General features: G+C 41.6%; 1 protein-coding gene across 4 annotated transcripts in view; it reads left to right on the top strand.

Annotated features, from left to right (window-relative positions):
- Nucleotides 1-16,905, top strand: part of RXFP1 (relaxin family peptide receptor 1) — a 379,356-nt gene extending 362,451 nt beyond the window's left edge. For all 4 annotated transcript variants that reach the window (XM_056561804.1, XM_056561796.1, XM_056561789.1 and 1 more), the window contains 2 exons: nucleotides 2,722-2,940; nucleotides 15,964-16,905. In XM_056561804.1, the coding sequence (XP_056417779.1) occupies nucleotides 2,722-2,940; nucleotides 15,964-16,259 (515 nt within the window). In that variant the 3' untranslated portion in view covers nucleotides 16,260-16,905. The remainder of the gene's footprint in view (nucleotides 1-2,721; nucleotides 2,941-15,963) is intronic.
- Nucleotides 16,906-17,779: the final 874 nt, after the last annotated feature.

Raw genomic sequence — 17,779 nt, 5'->3', positions numbered from 1 at the left:
TTTATCAGGAGAGCACAGGTAAGCCGGGCGCCGCATATCATTAGTAAGAGTGTGCATTTCAAGGAGAGAACTTTTGCAATATATGCTATGAAAATATTGAACTAGACACATTTTTATCTTTATCTTTCTTTTTTTGTTAATATCTTGCTTCTGTTTATCATATCTAATACTAGACAAACACCTGGTCTTTTGATCGACAGCTTTTTTTTCTGTTCCTTCCTATAAACATGAATACTTGGATTTGATTTCAATAGGAAGAAGGAGGAAAGCGGCTGCCAAACACATCTGACAGTGCTTATCTTTAGAGGGAACATAACACTGTGCAAACTGAAATCCAACATGCCTAATCTTGTCTCATTCAGGGAGCTGCACAGTAGGTTGTCTTGGTGTATAGCTAGCTTAGTAAGGGTGCATGCACACCACGTTTTTGCGATACAGTTCCTGTATACGGTTTCAAGTTAAAAACCGTACGGAACCATATAGAAAACCGTATGCATTGACATTGACCGTATGTGCGTACGATTGCATCCGGTTTGCACCATACGGTTTTTGACTTTGCACAGTTTTTTTCTTGGAATTTAAATCAAACAAGTGAAACTTTATTCATAATGGAGTGTAAAGTTAAAAACGTATATGTTTTTTTCTTAAAAGACGGATGCAACCGGACATCATTTTTCAAACCGTATACGGTTTTTAACCATATACGGGTTGAAATTTGTACACACGTTTTGATACAGTTTAGTCACGTTTTGAGGAATCCGTTTTTCATCAAAAACCTGATACGGGAACTGTATTGCAAAAATGTGGTGAGAATGCACCATAATAATAGTTGATAGTATATACAGTGGGGCAGAAAAGTATTTTGTCAGTTATTAATTGTGCAAGTTCTCCTACTTAAAAAGATGAGAGAGGCCTGTAATTTTTTATCATAGGTATACCTCAATTATGAGAAACATAATGAGAAAAAAATCCATAAAATCACATTGTCTGAGAATTTATTTGCAAATTATGGTGGAAAATAAGTATTTGGTCACCCACAAACAAGCAAGATTTCTAGCTCTCACAGACCTGTAACTTCTTCTATGAGAGTCTCCTCTGTCCTCCTCCTGTATTAATGGCACCTGTTCGAACTTGTTATCAAAAGACACCTGTCCACAACCTCAAACAGTCACACTCCAAACTCCACTATGGCCACGACCAAAGAGCTGTCGAAGGACACCAGAAACAAAATTGTAGATGTGCACCAGACTGGGAGCTTGGTGTGAAGAAATCAACTGTGGGAGCAATTATTAGAAAAAGGAAGACATACAAGACCACTGATAACCTCCCTCGATCTGGGGCTCCACGCAAGATCTCACCCCGTGGTGTCAAAATGATCACAAGAACGGTGAGCAAAAATCCCAGAAACACACAGGGGGGGCCTAGTGAATGACCTGCAGAGAGCTGGGATCAAAGTAACAAAGGCTACCATCAGTAATACACTACGCTGCCAGGGACTCAAATTATGCAATGCCAGATGTGGCCCCCAGCTTAAGCCAGTACATGTCCAGGCCTGTCTGAAGTTTGCTAGAGAGCATTTGGATGATCCAGAAGAGTACTGGGAGAATGTAATATGGTCAGATGAAACCAAAGTAGAATTTTTTGGTAAAAACTCAACTCGTCCTGTTTGGAGGAGAAAGAATGCTGAGTTGCATCCAAAGAACACCATACCTACTGTGAATCATGGGGGGTGGAAACATCATGCTTCGGGGCTATTTTTCTGCAAAGGGACCAGGACAACTGTAAAGGAAAGAATGACTGGGGCCATGCATCGTGAGATTTTAAGTGAAAACCTCCTTCCATCAGCAAGGGAATTGAAGATGAAATGTGGCTGGGTCTTTCAGCATGACAATGATCCCAAACACACCGCCTGGGCAATGAAGGAGTGGCTTCGTAAGAAGCATTTCAAGGTCCTAGAGTGGCCTAGCGTGTCTCCAGATCTCAACCCCATAGAAAACCTTTGGAGGGAGTTGAAAGTCCGTGTTGCCCAGCGACAGCCCCAAAACATCACAACACAGAGGAGATCTGCATGGAGGAATGGGCCAAAATACCAGCAACAGTGTGTGATAACCTTGAGAAGACTTACAGAAAATGTTTTACCTCTGTCATTGCCAACAAATGGTATATATAACAAAGTATTGAGATGAACTTTTGTTATTGACCAAATACTTATTTTCCACCATAATTTGCAAATAAATTCTTTAAAAATCAGACAATGTGATTTAATGGATTTTTTTCTCATTATATCTCTCATAGTTGAGGTATACCTATGATGAAAATTACAGGCCTCTCTCATCTTTTTAAGAGGTAGAACTTGAACAATTGGTGGCTGACCTTTTTGCCCCACTGTAGCTGGGATATGCCATCAATATGTGTTTGTTGTTGGTTCAAATACTGACACTAATAAATAGAATGAAGGGGGCTACTGTGCTAACACATCAACTTTTATGAGACAGAGCACCAGTTTTATCCATGCGCCATGTAATCCGGACAAATTTATGCCCAAAGGATACTCTTTGGTATATGTTTTCCTCATAGCAAATTACCTGAATTGTTCAACATTTCTAAAGTTACTTTTAGTACATTATGCATAATGACCGAAATATTCAATACATAATGTATTTTCCTACTACTAAAAGCTTTATTATCAAAGTAACAATGTGTTGTGCATTGTTCCAACAGGTGTGAACTTGGCAGCGTTCATCATCATTGTGTTTTCCTACAGTAGTATGTTCTATAGTATCCATCAAACTGCAATTATGGCTACTGAAATCCACAACCATATCAAGAAAGAAATGACCTTAGCAAAGAGGTTCTTCTTCATTGTCTTCACGGACGCTCTGTGCTGGATTCCGATTTTCATACTTAAACTCCTATCACTGCTTCAATTTGAGATACCAGGTAGGTAAATATGTCTTAGAGGTACCTGAGTATTCAGAAGTAACCATTAGTGGATTTCCTTCCAAACCATAGCATAGAACGGTTCAAAAAAGACATTTGCCCATCAAATTCAACCAAGGAATTGAAGGGAAGGGGTATGGTTGGATGAAGGGAAAGGAGGTGATTTTATATTTCTGCATAAGAATGAATGTTATATTGTTATAGGAATGTATCTAACCCTGTTTTGAAGCTCTCAACTGTTCCTGATGTGACCATTTCCTGAGGTAGCCTGTTCCATAAATTCACAGTTCTTATAGGAAAGAAGGCAAGTCACCTTTTTTTTCTCCAAATGGAGGCAGTGCCCCTTTTCCTTTAACCCCTTAACGACGCAGGACGTATATTTACGTCCTGCGCCGGCTCCCGCGATATGAAGAGGGATCGCGCCGCGATCCCGCATCATATCGCGTCGGTCCCGGTGCTAATCAACGGCCAGGACCCGCGGCTAATACCACACATCGCCGATCGCGGCGATGTGCGGTATTAACCCTTTAGAAGCGGCGGAACGCCGCTTCTAAAGTGAAAGTGAAAGTGACCCGGCTGCTCAGTCGGGCTGTTCGGGACCGCCGCGGTGAAATCGCGGCGTCCCGAACAGCTGACCGGACACCGGGAGGGCCCTTACCTGCCTCCTCGATGTCCGATCGGCGAATGACTGCTCCGTGCCTGAGATCCAGGCAGGAGCAGTCAAGCGCCGATAACACTGATCACAGGCGTGTTAATACACGCCTGTGATCTGTGTAGAAGATCAGTGTGTGAAGTGTCATAGGTCCCTATGGGACCTATAACACTGCAAAAAAAATGTTAAAAAAAAGAGTTAATAAAGGTCATTTAACCCCTTCCCTAATAAAAGTTTGAATCACCCCCCTTTTCCCATAAAAAAAATAAAACTGTGTAAAAAAAATAAACATATGTGGTATCGCCGCATGCGTAAATGTCCGAACTATAAAAATATAAATATAAAAAAATATAAAAATTCCAAAGTCCAAAAAAGTGTATTTTGGTCACTTTTTATACCATTAAAAAATGAATAAAAAGTGATCAAAAAGTCCGATCAAAACAAAAATCATACCGATAAAAACTTCAAATCACGGCGCAAAAAATGAGTCCTCATACCGCCCTGTACGTGGAAAAATAAAAAAGTTATAGGGGTCAGAAGATGACATTTTTAAACGTATAAATTTTCCTGCACGTAGTTATGAATTTTTCCAGAAGTGCGACAAAATCAAACCTATATAAGTAGGGTATCATTTTAACCGTATGGACCTACAGAATAATGATAAGGTGTAATTTTTACCGAAATATGCACTGCGTAGAAACGGAAGCCCCCAAAAGTTACAAAATGGCGTTTTTTTTTTCGACTTTGTCGCACAATGATTTTTTTTTCCGTTTCGCCGTGCATTTTTGGGTAAAATGACTAATTTCACTGCAAAGTAGAATTGGCGACACAAAAAATAAGCCATAATATGGATTTTTAGGTGGAAAATTGAAAGGGTTATGATTTTTAAAAGGTAAGGAGGAAAAAACGAAAGTGCAAAAACGCAAAAACCCTGAGTCCTTAAGGGGTTAAGGGGGTTTAACCTGGAACGGTTTTTCCCCATATTTTTTGTATGGGCCATTTATATACTTATGTATGTTTATCATTTCCCCCCCTTAAACGTCTCTTCTCAAGACTAAACAAATGTGATTCTTCTAATCTTTCCTCATAGCTAAGATGTTCCATGCCCCATATTAGTTTAGTGGCAAGTCTCTGTATCCTTTCCAGCTCCAGAATGTCCCTTTTATGAACTAATGCCCAAAACTGAACAGCATATTCCAGGTGAGGCCATACCAATGCTTTATGAAGGGCTAGTATTATGTCCCTGTCCCTTAAATCCATGCCTCTTCTGATACATGACAATATCCTTCTGGCCTTAGAAGCAGCTGCCTGACACTGCATGGTATTCTGTAGTCTATGATCTATTCTGTAGTCTGTGATCTACAAGTACACCCAGATCCTTCTCTACCAGTGACTCTGCCAGTTTACCCCCCCCCCCCCAACCCGCCAAGATATACAGTATGATGCATGCAGGTTTTTTGTACCCAGATGAATACATTTACATTTATCCACATTGAACCTCATTTGCCAAGTGGACCCAGACACACAGTGTGTCTAAGTCATCTTGTAACTTACGCACATCCTCTATAGACTGTACCCTACTACAAAGCATGGTGACCAACTCTTTTAAAAAGTGGCCTGTGGATTTACTAAAAGTACTGCCGAACCACAATGAACCTCCTTTTTAAAAGCATACTGCGCACATGTTGGTAGTGTTGCTAATTTTCCTTTCCTATTACAGATGTTTGTTTGTTTTATATTATGTTGTAATGAAGACACTTATCTTTTCACTGTCTAATCTTTTATCAGTCTCAGAACCCTTTGCGTAAGAAAGTTTTATGGCATAGCTGAGACCTCTGAGTTTCCCCAGCTGTTCCATATGAACTTACGGATGTGAAATGAGCAGTAGTTTCTCTCTGATGGGAACAGGACTATCCAATGAGGTATCTGAAGTGGTTGCCAGTCTTTACACAAGAAAAGATAAACATCCTTTATATTATGCTGTTTAACAGACTAGTGCAGCAAACCAGCAGAAACTCACAAATTCATCAATATAAAAACCTTTATATCAATCCCTGATTAATAGTAACAGTAATAGCTTGAATAGAAATAAGTGTATTTGATCAAACCTATTTACACTTCTAGCAGGCATTCCATAGCTCTTTACTTTTAAAAGCATATTATTACCTTTGGACAGCATTTTGTTTGCTTATAAAGTTAACTTTAGTATAAAAAGCTGAGTAACTACTTATCCTAACCTAAAACCTGCCTTGTAGTTCACAGGTGCACGGCAGTGCTTTACACATACGTTTTTTCTTATAGCATTGTAGCCTTTTTGTAGCTAAATAGAACCTGTCAGTGGTTTCATGCTGCATAAAGCAGAGATAGGCTCACATATGCGCTCACACCAATGTGTGGTGGACACTCAGGTCCCCAGTGCATGCGCCCTCTGTCGGTTTGTCGTGTCCACAGCAAGTCCACACTCTCTGGTGAACAGGCTTTCTACCTCTAGCATTACACATGTACTGTGAGATGACAGTCATCAGGAGAGAGTGCTTGCTCTCAGGCCCGTCGCTACAGTACAGGCAAACCAAGCAATTGCTTGGGGCCCCGAGCTGGCCCGGGGCCCCGAGCAGAGCCGATGCTTGCCCATCCTGTAGCGACAGGGCAATTCCCTCCATCACTATTAAGGACATCCCTGTGTCCCGAAAGATGTTTTCAAGACACAGGGATGCCCCCGTTAACTCTCTGCAGCCCCGCGTTAAGTTTAACTCCTTGGGGACGGAGCCCATTATAACCCTAAGGACGGGAGCATTTTTTGCAATTCTGACCACTGTCATTTTAAGCATTAATAACTCTGGAATGCTTTTACCTTTCATTCTGATTCTGAGTCTGTTTTTTCGTGACATGTTCTACTTCGTGTTAGTGGTAAATTTTTGTCGATACTTGCATCATTTCTTGGTGAAAAATTCCAAAATTTGATGAAAAAATTTTGCATTTTTCGAACTTTGAAGCTCTCTGCTTGTAAGGAAAACAGACATTCCAAATAAATGATATATTGTTTCACATATACAATATGTCTACTTTATGTCTGCATCATAAAGTTGACATGTTTTTACTTTTGGAAGACTTCAGATGCTTCAAAGTTCAGCAGCAATTTTCCACAAAATTTTCTAAATTGGAATTTTTCAGGGACCAGTTCAGTTTTGAAGTAGATTTGAAGGGCCTTCATATTAGAAATACCCCATAAATTACCCCATTATAAAAACTGCGCCCCTCAAAGTATTCAAAATGACATTCAGAAAGTTTGTTAACCCTTTAGGTGTTCCACAGGAATAGCAGCAAAGTGAAGAAGAAAATTCAAAATCTTAATTTTTTACACTCGCAGGTTTTTGTAGACCCAGTTTTTGAATTTTTACAAGGGGAAATAGGAGAAAAAGCCCCCCAAAATTTGTAACCCAAATATCTCTTGAGTATGGAAATACCTCATATGTGTATGTCAAGTGTTCGGAGGGCGCAGTAGAGGGCTCAGAAGGGAAGGAGCAACAATGGGATTTTGGACAGTGAATTTTTCTGAAATGGTTTTTGAGTTGCATGTCCAATTTAGGAAGCCCCTATGTGCCAGAACAGCCAGCCCGATGCGAAAAATTGTCCTGGGCCCCCCTACCCCTCGACGACCCGCTTCCCCAATCCCTGACGAACTCCTTACCCAGCCTCGACCGCACAAATATAATAATGAAGGACAGGCAGGGCCGTACTGGGGCCAAAAATAAGCTCAGGCATTTTAAAATAAGCAGCCCATTTTTATGGTGGGGGTCCGACTGCTTAGACCCCCACCAATCACCTTGGTTCAAGTGGCTCTCCAGTTGTTATAAAGCTACAACTCCCATGGTGTCTAGAGATCCTCAGGCATTATGGAAGTTGTTGTTTTGCAACAGCCGGAGAACCACAGATTGGGTCAGACAGAACACACAATGATATCAGTGACCTGAGTGACATCTTCTCTGTTGTCTTCTCTTTCTCATCTTGTCCGGGCACCAGGTCTTCTTCCAGCTCCATCTTCTCTGCAGAGTCTGACATCCGGACATCATTGATTCCTCAGCTTGTCAGCAGATCCTCATTCTCTATATAAAGACATTAATCATTATAATCCTGCCAAATACTGTGTCCCCTGAATATAATACTGCCAACCACTGTACCCCCTGAATATAATACTGCCACCCACTGTACCCTCTAAATATATTATTGCGACACACTGTACCCCCTGAATATAATACTGCCACCCAATGTTCCCATAATAATACCGTCACACAGTTTTTCTTCTTAGTCCGGCTGAATCCCACTCCTGAATTGTCCTCCTCCTGGCTTTTCAGCCCCCTAAGTCTTTACCTAAGTCATTACCACATACACCGCCACCCACGACCCCCCTGGCACACCATCCTCAATCTCCTTCTCATCACCTCATACACCGCCACCCAGCCCCCCCGTACCCCATCCTCAGTCTCCTCATCACCTCATACACCACCACCCAGCCCCCCCATACCCCATCCTCAGTCTCATCACCTCATACACCACCACCCAGCCCCCCCATACCCCATCCTCAGTCTCCTCATCACCTCATACACCACCACCATGCCCCCCATACCCCATCCTCAGTCTCCTCATCACCTCATACACCACCACCCAGCCCCCCTACCCCATCCTCAGTCTCCTCATCACCTCATACACCACCACCCAGCTCCACCGTACCCCATCCTCTGTCTCTGCATCACCTCATACGCCACCACCCAGTCCCCCCATACCCCATCCTCAGTCTCATCATCACCTCATACCCCACCACTCAGCCCCCCCATTACCCCATCCTCAGTCTCCTCATCACCTCATACACCACCACCCAGCCCCCCCCCCCATACCCCATCCTCAGTCTCCTCATCACCTCATACACTGTCACCCAGTCCAACCCCCAGCACCCCATCCTCAGTCAATCCCCCGAGCACCCCATCCTCAGTCTCCTCATTGTTAGGTACCCCCACCATCCATGGTCTCCTCATCAACCCCCCCCACCCCGACTCATCAATGAATAACCCCCACACCCCAAGTCTCATCATCAGTCAGTCAATCAATCAATCAGGCTCCTCCCGCCCTCCGTCTCCTCATCAATCACCCCATCCTCAATCTCCTCATCAATGAATAAAACATAAAACAAACACACACACGATGTCCTCATGAATTTATCACCCCCAGCACCCCCCTCCGGCAGCCCGTCCCATGTCTCCTCACCTTCTCACTGCAGCGATGTGGGGCGGGCGGCTGCACCTGCCTCTGCCTGGTATTGATAAAACAGGGTCAGAGGCAGGGATGCATCAGGGGCTTTGAGCTGACGAGCTGACGTGCGTGCCTGCTACGTCTACTCCCTACTCCGTCTACTCCCATCAGCCCCTGGACTCCCATCATGCCCCTGACCCTGCGCTGAGTTTTAAAGGGCCGGCTCTCAGGTAAATGAAAAAATATATAAAGATTTCTGGCAGCGACGGGCCCGAGTGGGAACCTGTTGCTGCAGCTGCACAGTGTAGTTGCATGGGGCCCGGTTGCAATTGCGACCCCTGCGACCTCTATAGCTACACCACTGGACATAGATAGATAGACAGACAGATAGATAGATAGATAGATAGATAGATATGAGATAGTTATGAGATAGATAGATAGATAGATAGATATGAGATAAATAGATAGATAGATAGATATGAGAAAGATAGATGGATAGATGGATATGATAGATAGATAGATGGATATGATAGATAGATGGATATGAGACAGATAGATAGATATGAGATAGATGGATATAAGAGATAGAGAGAGATAGATATGAGATAGATAGATAGATGGATATTAGATAGATAGATAGATGGATATGAGAGATAGATATGAGATAGATAGATATGAGATAGATAGATACAGGGTGGGCAATTTACATGGATACACCTTAATAAAATGGGAATGGTTAGTGATATTCACAACAAAGGAGAAATAAGTGTGCACTCACCGCAGGGAACGTCAGGCAGTACCGGAGTCCGGGTCTCAAGCAGCAGGTTACCGAGGATGCATCACGGGAAGCGCTCAGAGGCGATGCCGGCCTTTCACATGATAGAGCGTGCTTCTTCCGGCCTCGCTCTATCCGTAAGAAGCACGCTCTATCGTGCGAAAGGCCGGCATTGCCTCTGAGCATTCCTAGATGAACAGTTTCCTACAAAGTGGATTGGTCATTGTGTGCCAGTTGAATGGCCCCCAATGTCTCCCAATCTGACCCCCTTAGACTTTTATCTTTGGGGTCATCTGAAGGCAATTGTCTATGCTGTGAAGATACGAGATGTGCAGCACCTGAAACTATGGATACTGTAAGCCTGTGCTAGCATTTCTCCTGCAGTGTTGCTATCAGTGTGTGAAGAGTGGGAGAAGAGGGTTGCATTGACAATCCAACACAATGGGCAGCACATTGAACACATTTTATAAGTGGTCAGAAACTTGTAAATATCTCATGAAATAATAAAGTTATGTTAAAACCAAGCACATCATTGTTTTTCTTGTGAAATTCCCTACAAGTTTGATGTGTCACATGACCCTCTTCCTATTGAAAAAACAAAAGTTGGATACAAAATGGCCGACTTCAAAATGGCCACCATGGTCACCACCCATCTTGAAAAGTTCCCCCCTCATATATACTAATGTGCAACAAACAGGAAGTTAATATTACCAACCATTCCTATTTTATTAAGGTGTATCCATATAAATGGCCCACCCTGTATATAAATATATTTATTTAATAAGTAAGTCTTAGTTCTCATTTAAATAAGATCAATCATGTACTTGTCATCTAAGGCTGGGTTCACCACGTTTTTCAAATACAGTTACCGTATATGGTTTTCCGCTAAAAAACGTGTGGCAAAACCGTATGCAACCGTATGACTCCAAATACGGTTTTTCCCCGTATACGGTTCCAAAACTTATGTACGGTTCTATCCATTTGCATCCGTTTTTGCCAACGGTTTTGCTATTTTATTGGAATTAGTTTTCAAGCAATTTAATAAAGTTACTATTGTTCTATTGAAATTCCTTCTGCGCATGTGTCAACTCCAAAAACGGATTAGAAAAACCGTGTGCAACCATATTCTGAAATTCTGTGTATGGTTCTCATAGACAACAATGTTAAAAGAACCGCATACGGTTCGCATACGGTTTTCCAACCGGAGGCAAAAACGTGGTCGACAGCGTGGTCGACAGCTTGTACGGTCGTATAAGTTTTTTTGCGGAAAACCGTATACCGTTGCCGTATTTGAAAATCGTAGTGTGAACCCAGCCTAAGGCTGCTTTCACACTATAAAATTTCATCTATTACAAACGTCCATTAGAAAACCCATGTTAAACGGCCATTAAACAATCCCATTAAGTCTATGGTAATTTTTTTATTATCCGTTGGGAAGCGTTATAGCCCATCATGAATAACGGCCGTTAGTTGTGACGGAAGAAATAACGGCATATGCACTAATTTTTCTTCCGTCACAAGAAACAGGTAAATTAACGGTCGTTATTTTTAACATTGAAGTCTATGGCAAACGGATGAGCCTTTATGTCATCCGTTTTTACCCAGTTTATAATATCCGTTATTACTTCTGAGCATGCTCAGAAGAGGTGACATCAGCAGACTCCTGCTGTGCTGAGGGACTACTACTACTCCCATCATGAAACAGACTTGTTTCCATGATGGGAGTAGTAATTCCCTGGCTTCCGGAGTCTGCAGACAGCTGGGGAGGCTACATTAGTGTTTGTACTATTACCCCCATCATGGAACAGAGTCTGTTCCATGATGGGGGTTGTAGTACAGGGGCTGAGGGATTGAGCGCAACAGGTCTCACTTCTGAGACCCGATACGATCCGAAGTTATTAAGCAGGGGAGCAGGCGGCATGCTCCGCAACCCTGCGATGTATCGAGTGTTTTATTTATTTATTTATTTATTTTTTTTATTCTTTATTTCTATTTTCAAGCATTACATAACATACAAATCAACCTACACAGCCTACACAACCTACAGCCATTCAGGGCTCTCAGCTGGAGATTTCAAAATGAACGTTGTGAGTAGCAGGGGGGCCATATCTATATTAAAAGTGCATTAATAAATATATACCCCCGCAGTGCATGTATAATATGCCCCCCCCGCAGTGCATGTATAATATACCCTCGCAGTGCATCTATATTCATATGCCACTGCAGCACTATATGTGAAAAGCATTCTAGCAGCAGCATCGGCCGGCCCGATGCTGCTGATAGAAATACTTTTCATACATAGTGCTGCGGCGGCATATGTATATAGAAGCACTGTGGGGCAGATAACGCTATATGTCTGCCCCCCAGCTCTTCTATATACATATACCCCTGCAGCGCTATGAATGAAAAGTATTTCTATTAGCAGCGCATAGTGCCAGCAGACGGACGGTGGGGGGTATATTTCTACAGCGCTTTTAATATAGATATGGCCCCCCCTGCTACTCATAATGTTAATTTTTAAATCTCCCGCTGAGAGACCTGAATGGCTCCTCAGTACCAGTCATTCAGAGCTCCCTGTGGGGGACTCTAAAATGAAAGTTATAACACACGATACATCGCAGGGTTGTGGAGCATGCCGCCCGCTCCCCTGCTTATTAATTTTGGATCGTGTCGGGTCTCAGAATTGAAGAAGTGAAACCCCGTGCGATCAATCCCTCAGCCCCTGTACTACAACCCCCATCATGGAACAGACTCTGTTCCATGATGGGGGTTGTAGTACAAACAGTAATGTAGTCTCCCCAGCTGTCTGCAGACTCCCGCAGCCAGGAACTACTACTCCCATCATGGAAACAAGTCTGTTCCATGATGGGAGTAGTAGTAGCCCCGGCTGTGGGAGTCTGTAGACAGAGGTGTTCGGCCAAACATGAGGGATAACGGGTCTTAACGAATAAATATTTATTCAGCCGCTAGTACCCGTTATTTCTTCCGTTATTGTACATCCGTTTTTACACAGAAAACGGATATTTAATAACGGATGAATGCTCATAGTGTGAAAGCTAAGAGTTAATTAACTAACCTAACTTAATTCTTGCTTTTAATGGACAATTTGTTCATTTTAATGCATGAATTGTTGTAAATGAAAGTCCGTTTAAGAAATAACATTTTGTACCCTCTAATCTATCAATGACCAATCTGAAATTCTAATTTAAGTAATTTTCTTAAATGTGTCGATGACTTTATAGTTTATGTATAAGCCGCCATATTTAATCTCAAATCCAGAGAATTATTTGAATATTAAAGAGATAACTAGCAATGACTTGAGTTGTGCTTTATGATAGTGTTTTATCTAGAAAGCTTCCAGGTGGAATAAATTAAAGTTAATATTTTAATGTGGAACAGCCATGCATAATATGGACTCTAGTAGCAAGATAATGTGCTAATGTGAAGTGGGGTGATGAGCTGGCAAATAAAAATGCTTGATACATTATTTTGAGAATGCTGACTGTGATATCTCCTGGAGTTCAACGTCTGCTTGTCCGCAATATTATGTTCGAGGCAAAAGTGTTCTATATTAATAAATTTAAATGTTATTATTGTAACAAAATATTTTTATTTGTATATACTTTATAAACATTTTATATGTAACCAAATACTCATTAAATCTATGAATGACATCCATGAAGCCTTATACTGAAGTAACCTTTCATATCATGGCAATGTTGTTCAGTCTACCTGTATTATGTTAAAGAGAATGCAAAGCTAAGCACATTATATATACAGTGGGGATCAAAAGTTTGGGCACCCCAGGTAAAAATTTGTATTAATGTGCCTAAAGAAGCCAAGGAAAGATGGAAAAATCTCCAAAAGGCATCAAATTTCAGATTAGACTTTCTTATAATATGTCAACAAAAGTTAGATTTTATTTCCATCATTTACACTTTCAAAATAACAGAAAACAAAAAAATGGCATCTGCAAAAGTTTGGGCACCCTGCAGAGTTAATATCTTATACTGCCCCCTTTGGCAAGTATCACAGCTTGTAAACGCTTTTTGTTGCCAGCCAAGATTCTTTCAATTCTTGCCCATTCTTCCTTACAAAAGTTTTCCAGTTCTTTGAGATTTCTGAGCTGTCTGTCACACACTGCTCTTTTAATGTCTATCCATAGATTTTCAATTATGTTGAGGTCAGGAGATTGTAAAGGCCATAACAAAACCTTCAGTTTACGCCTCTTGATGTAATCCCCCGTGGATTTTGAGGTGTGTTTAGGCTCATTATCCATTTGTAAAAGCCATCCTCTCTTTAAAGGGGTTGTGCGCTGCCCTGACTTTCGAAGCTCCGCTCACAGCGCCAGGAAGTTCATTACTCCGAACGCTGTGTGCGGGCTTCTGTGTTCGCGGCCGCCGGGCGTGACGTCACGCCCGGCCCCTCGCAACGTCTTGCCCGCCCCCTCAATGAAAGTCTATGGGAAGGGGGCGCGACCGCTGTCACGCCCCCTTCCCATAGACTTTGGTAAAGGTGGTGGGCGTGACGTCACGAGGGGGCGGGTGAGACGTCGTGAGGGGCCGGGCGTGACGTCACGCCCGGCGGCCGCGAACACGGAAGCCCGCACACAGCGTTCGGAGTAATGAACTTCCGGACGCTGTGAGCGGAGCTCCGAATGTCAGGGCAGAGCACAACCCCTTTAACTTCAGCTTTTTCACAGATGGCATCAAGTTAGCATCACAAAATTTAGATTTTATTGAATCAATTTTTCCTTCTACTCGTGAGATGTTCCCTGTGCCACTGGCTGCAATACAACCCCAAAACATGATTGAACCACCCCCATGCTTAACAGTTGGACAGAGGTTATTTTCATTAAATTCTGCTCCCCTTCTTCTCCAAAAGTACCGGCCAAAACGTTCAATTTTAACCTCATCGGTCCACAGAACTTGTTTCCAAAATGCATCAGGCTTGTCTATATGTTCATTTGCAATGTTCAAACGCTGATTTTTGTGGTGATGACGTAGAAGAGGTTTTCTTCTGATGACTCTTCCATGAAGACCATATTTGTACAAGTATCTCTTTATAGTGGAATAGTGTACCACAACTCCAGTGTCTGCCAGATCTTTCTGGAGGGATTATGCAGTCAAACATGGGTTTTTAATTGTTTTTCTCACAATACTGTGAGCTGTTCTGTCTGATATTTTTCTTGGTCTTCCAGATCTTGCTTTAACTAACATTGTTCCTGATGACTGCCATTTATTAATTACATTCCGAACAGAGGATATTGACATCTGAAAGTGTTTTGCTTTCTTCTTATAGCCTTCTCCAGCTTTGTGAGCATCAACTATTTTCAGTTTCAGATTTCTAGACAACTGCTTAGAAGAACCCATGGTGCTGATTGTTGGGGCAAGGTCAGATGAGTCTGCGCATTTAAAACCTTTGAAATTGACATCACCTGGTCTTCCCAGATGATGATTGAGAGCAATCCATGACACTGGCAGGTCTCAGCTTTGCAAAGGGGGCAGTGCATGCTATAAATTCTGCAGGGTGCCCAAAATTTTGCAGACTCCATTTTTTGTTTTCTGTTATTTTGAAAGTGTAAATGATAGAAAAATCTAACTTTTGTTGACATATTATAAGAATGTCTAATCTGTAATTTGATTTTCCATCTTTCCTTGGCTTCTTTATGCACATTAATACAATTTTTTTCCTGGGGTGCCCAAACTTTTGATCCCCACTGTATGTATATATATATATATATATATATATATATATATATCTCATTATTTTTTTGTTATTGATTTAAATACTGGTTCTTTGTGAGCTCAGAAGTCCACTGGGCGGCCTCAGTCAATGATAGAAAGTCTTCCCGGTATGACTATGAATACAGAGAATGGTATTAGCCACATATTAGGACCACTTAGTGAGTTGGCACACTAATAGCATGTATCTCTTGCCACAGAATAGGTGATAAATGTATGACTGCCCCCAACAATAAGGAAAACAACAATCACCGTGTGCCCACTTGCATGTTCTCTGCTCCATTCATTGTCAGTGCTACAGCGATGAATAAGGTGGTAGCCATACAAGTATGCTACTGCTCCATCCACAAGGGAAATTGGAGACCACTGTTCTCAAGATCAGTGGGGGACCAAGTGGTTGGACTCCCAACATTCACACATTTATCACCTTGTGTATAGGTAACATATGCTGTTAATGAGTCAATAACTTTAAAATGGAACCTGACATATTTTACTGTAAAAGTGCAGTGCAGCAAGAAAACCAACATTTTATATACTGTAGATGTGTAATTTTGAGTGTTTATATAACAAGCTATTGAGAATAATGGATCTCCTTTTATGTTTTTCAGGTTCCATCAGTTCTTGGGTGGTGATCTTCATATTGCCAATAAACAGTGCTCTGAATCCCATATTGTACACCATAACAACTAGACCATTTAAGGAAATGATCTGTCAGATTTGGAACAACTACAAACAACGACGTTCGATTGGGAACAAAAGCAGACCAAAGGTTTACTCTCCATCCTTTTTCTGGGTGGAGATGTGGCCACTACAAGACATTTCTGCAGAAATGATGAGACCTGGTCTTTATACGGACTCTGAAGTGTCAGTAGCTACTCACGCCACAAGACTAAGCTACACATAGTAGCAGATAACAACTTTGCATTATTATTTTTTTTACAATTCAAATAATGCGGGTAAGCAGACAATCTGAAAAACAATCTGTTTCTGAGCTTCTGACTACTGATTGACTGAATTCCAGCAATGAAACAGATGACTGTGCTTTTGCCTGGACACACGGCTGAATGGTCTTTAATATATATTATGTTGATAATTTTCTAGATTTTTTTGTATCTTCGCTGTTATAAGTCAACATGCTCACAGCAAATTAATTTAATACCACAAACCCTGTGTGTAAGTAAAGCACAACTTAAGCTTTCACCCCACCAAGCTTAATTTTAGGCCAAAGGTGTTTACCTATGAAAGTAAGGACAGAGATTGGGTGAGAAAGAATGTATTATGACAGATATTATCTGTCCAACATTTTCTTTATCTTGTATAGTAAAAATGAATTGACAGACTCACTTTGACTGGACTTCTTCTTAAGCCACATTCACTCAACTGAAATGAATATTGGAAAAAAAAAAAAAGCATCCAAGCAGAGGCTGTGTCTGTGAATTTTGATGCAGAATTTCCACAGATTTACGCACAGAATTTTAAGCACCCAAAGCCAATCTGTTGGGTATTTGTTGTGGATTTCTCTATATATGTCACAACAAAAGCTGCATGTAAAAAAAGTGAATTTTGATCCGGATTCACTGTGAAATTGTACCTACCCTTAAAGGGGTACTCCACCCCTAGACATCTTATCCCCTATTCAAAGGATAGGGGTTAAGATGTCTGATCTCGGGGGTCCCGCTGCTAGGGACCCCCGCAATATAGCATGCGGCACCCACCTGTTTCTGTTATCCTATGGAGAGAGGATAAGATGTCTAGGGGTGGAGTACCCCTTTAAGACCCCCTACAACACAAGAGATCTGTCTCATTTGCTCCAAAACAAAATATCTTTATTGATTGTAGTAGAACTGGTGTCCATAAATTGTGAATGCCTCTCACAATGAGTTAATCTCATAATCATAATCTCATACCAAATTCAATATGTAGTAGAGCTGAGTTTGGCATACTTTTTTTAAAAAATTAACATAGGTCTGTGGATAGTTATCACAGTGCACAAACAATGCAACCCCAAATGGCTATGACAAAGTCAGCACTACTACATCTGTATTTCTATAGTAAAGGTTTGAGGTGCCCAATGTAGGAGATGGGGTATTCTTGGGGAGGCACTGTTTTCTGTAGTGATCCTGTGCAGTTCTCTCCGCCTGATCCACATGCCGTTCTCTGATTTAGGTCTTTCACATGAGGAACATTTTTGTGCCTTTATTACTGCCGTAATTCCTGTCTTACTGTGGGTCTAATGACTTGAAAATTCAGTATCATAGATAACAATGATGCTGACAGTTTATGTCATTAGACTCACATACAGGCTGGGACTTAGCCAGGATTTCCAACTAACAGTTTTTTGGAGAACTGCCACTGCAGTTTTTGATCCAAAGCCAGAAGTGAATGCAGCAGGAAGAAGAAGTATAAGTCATTCCTTTATATTTC

This window comes from Hyla sarda, chromosome 1 (assembly GCF_029499605.1).
Source record: "Hyla sarda isolate aHylSar1 chromosome 1, aHylSar1.hap1, whole genome shotgun sequence".
NCBI classification, from domain to species: domain Eukaryota; kingdom Metazoa; phylum Chordata; class Amphibia; order Anura; family Hylidae; genus Hyla; species Hyla sarda.
This window is presented reverse-complemented; position numbering and strand designations above follow the sequence as displayed.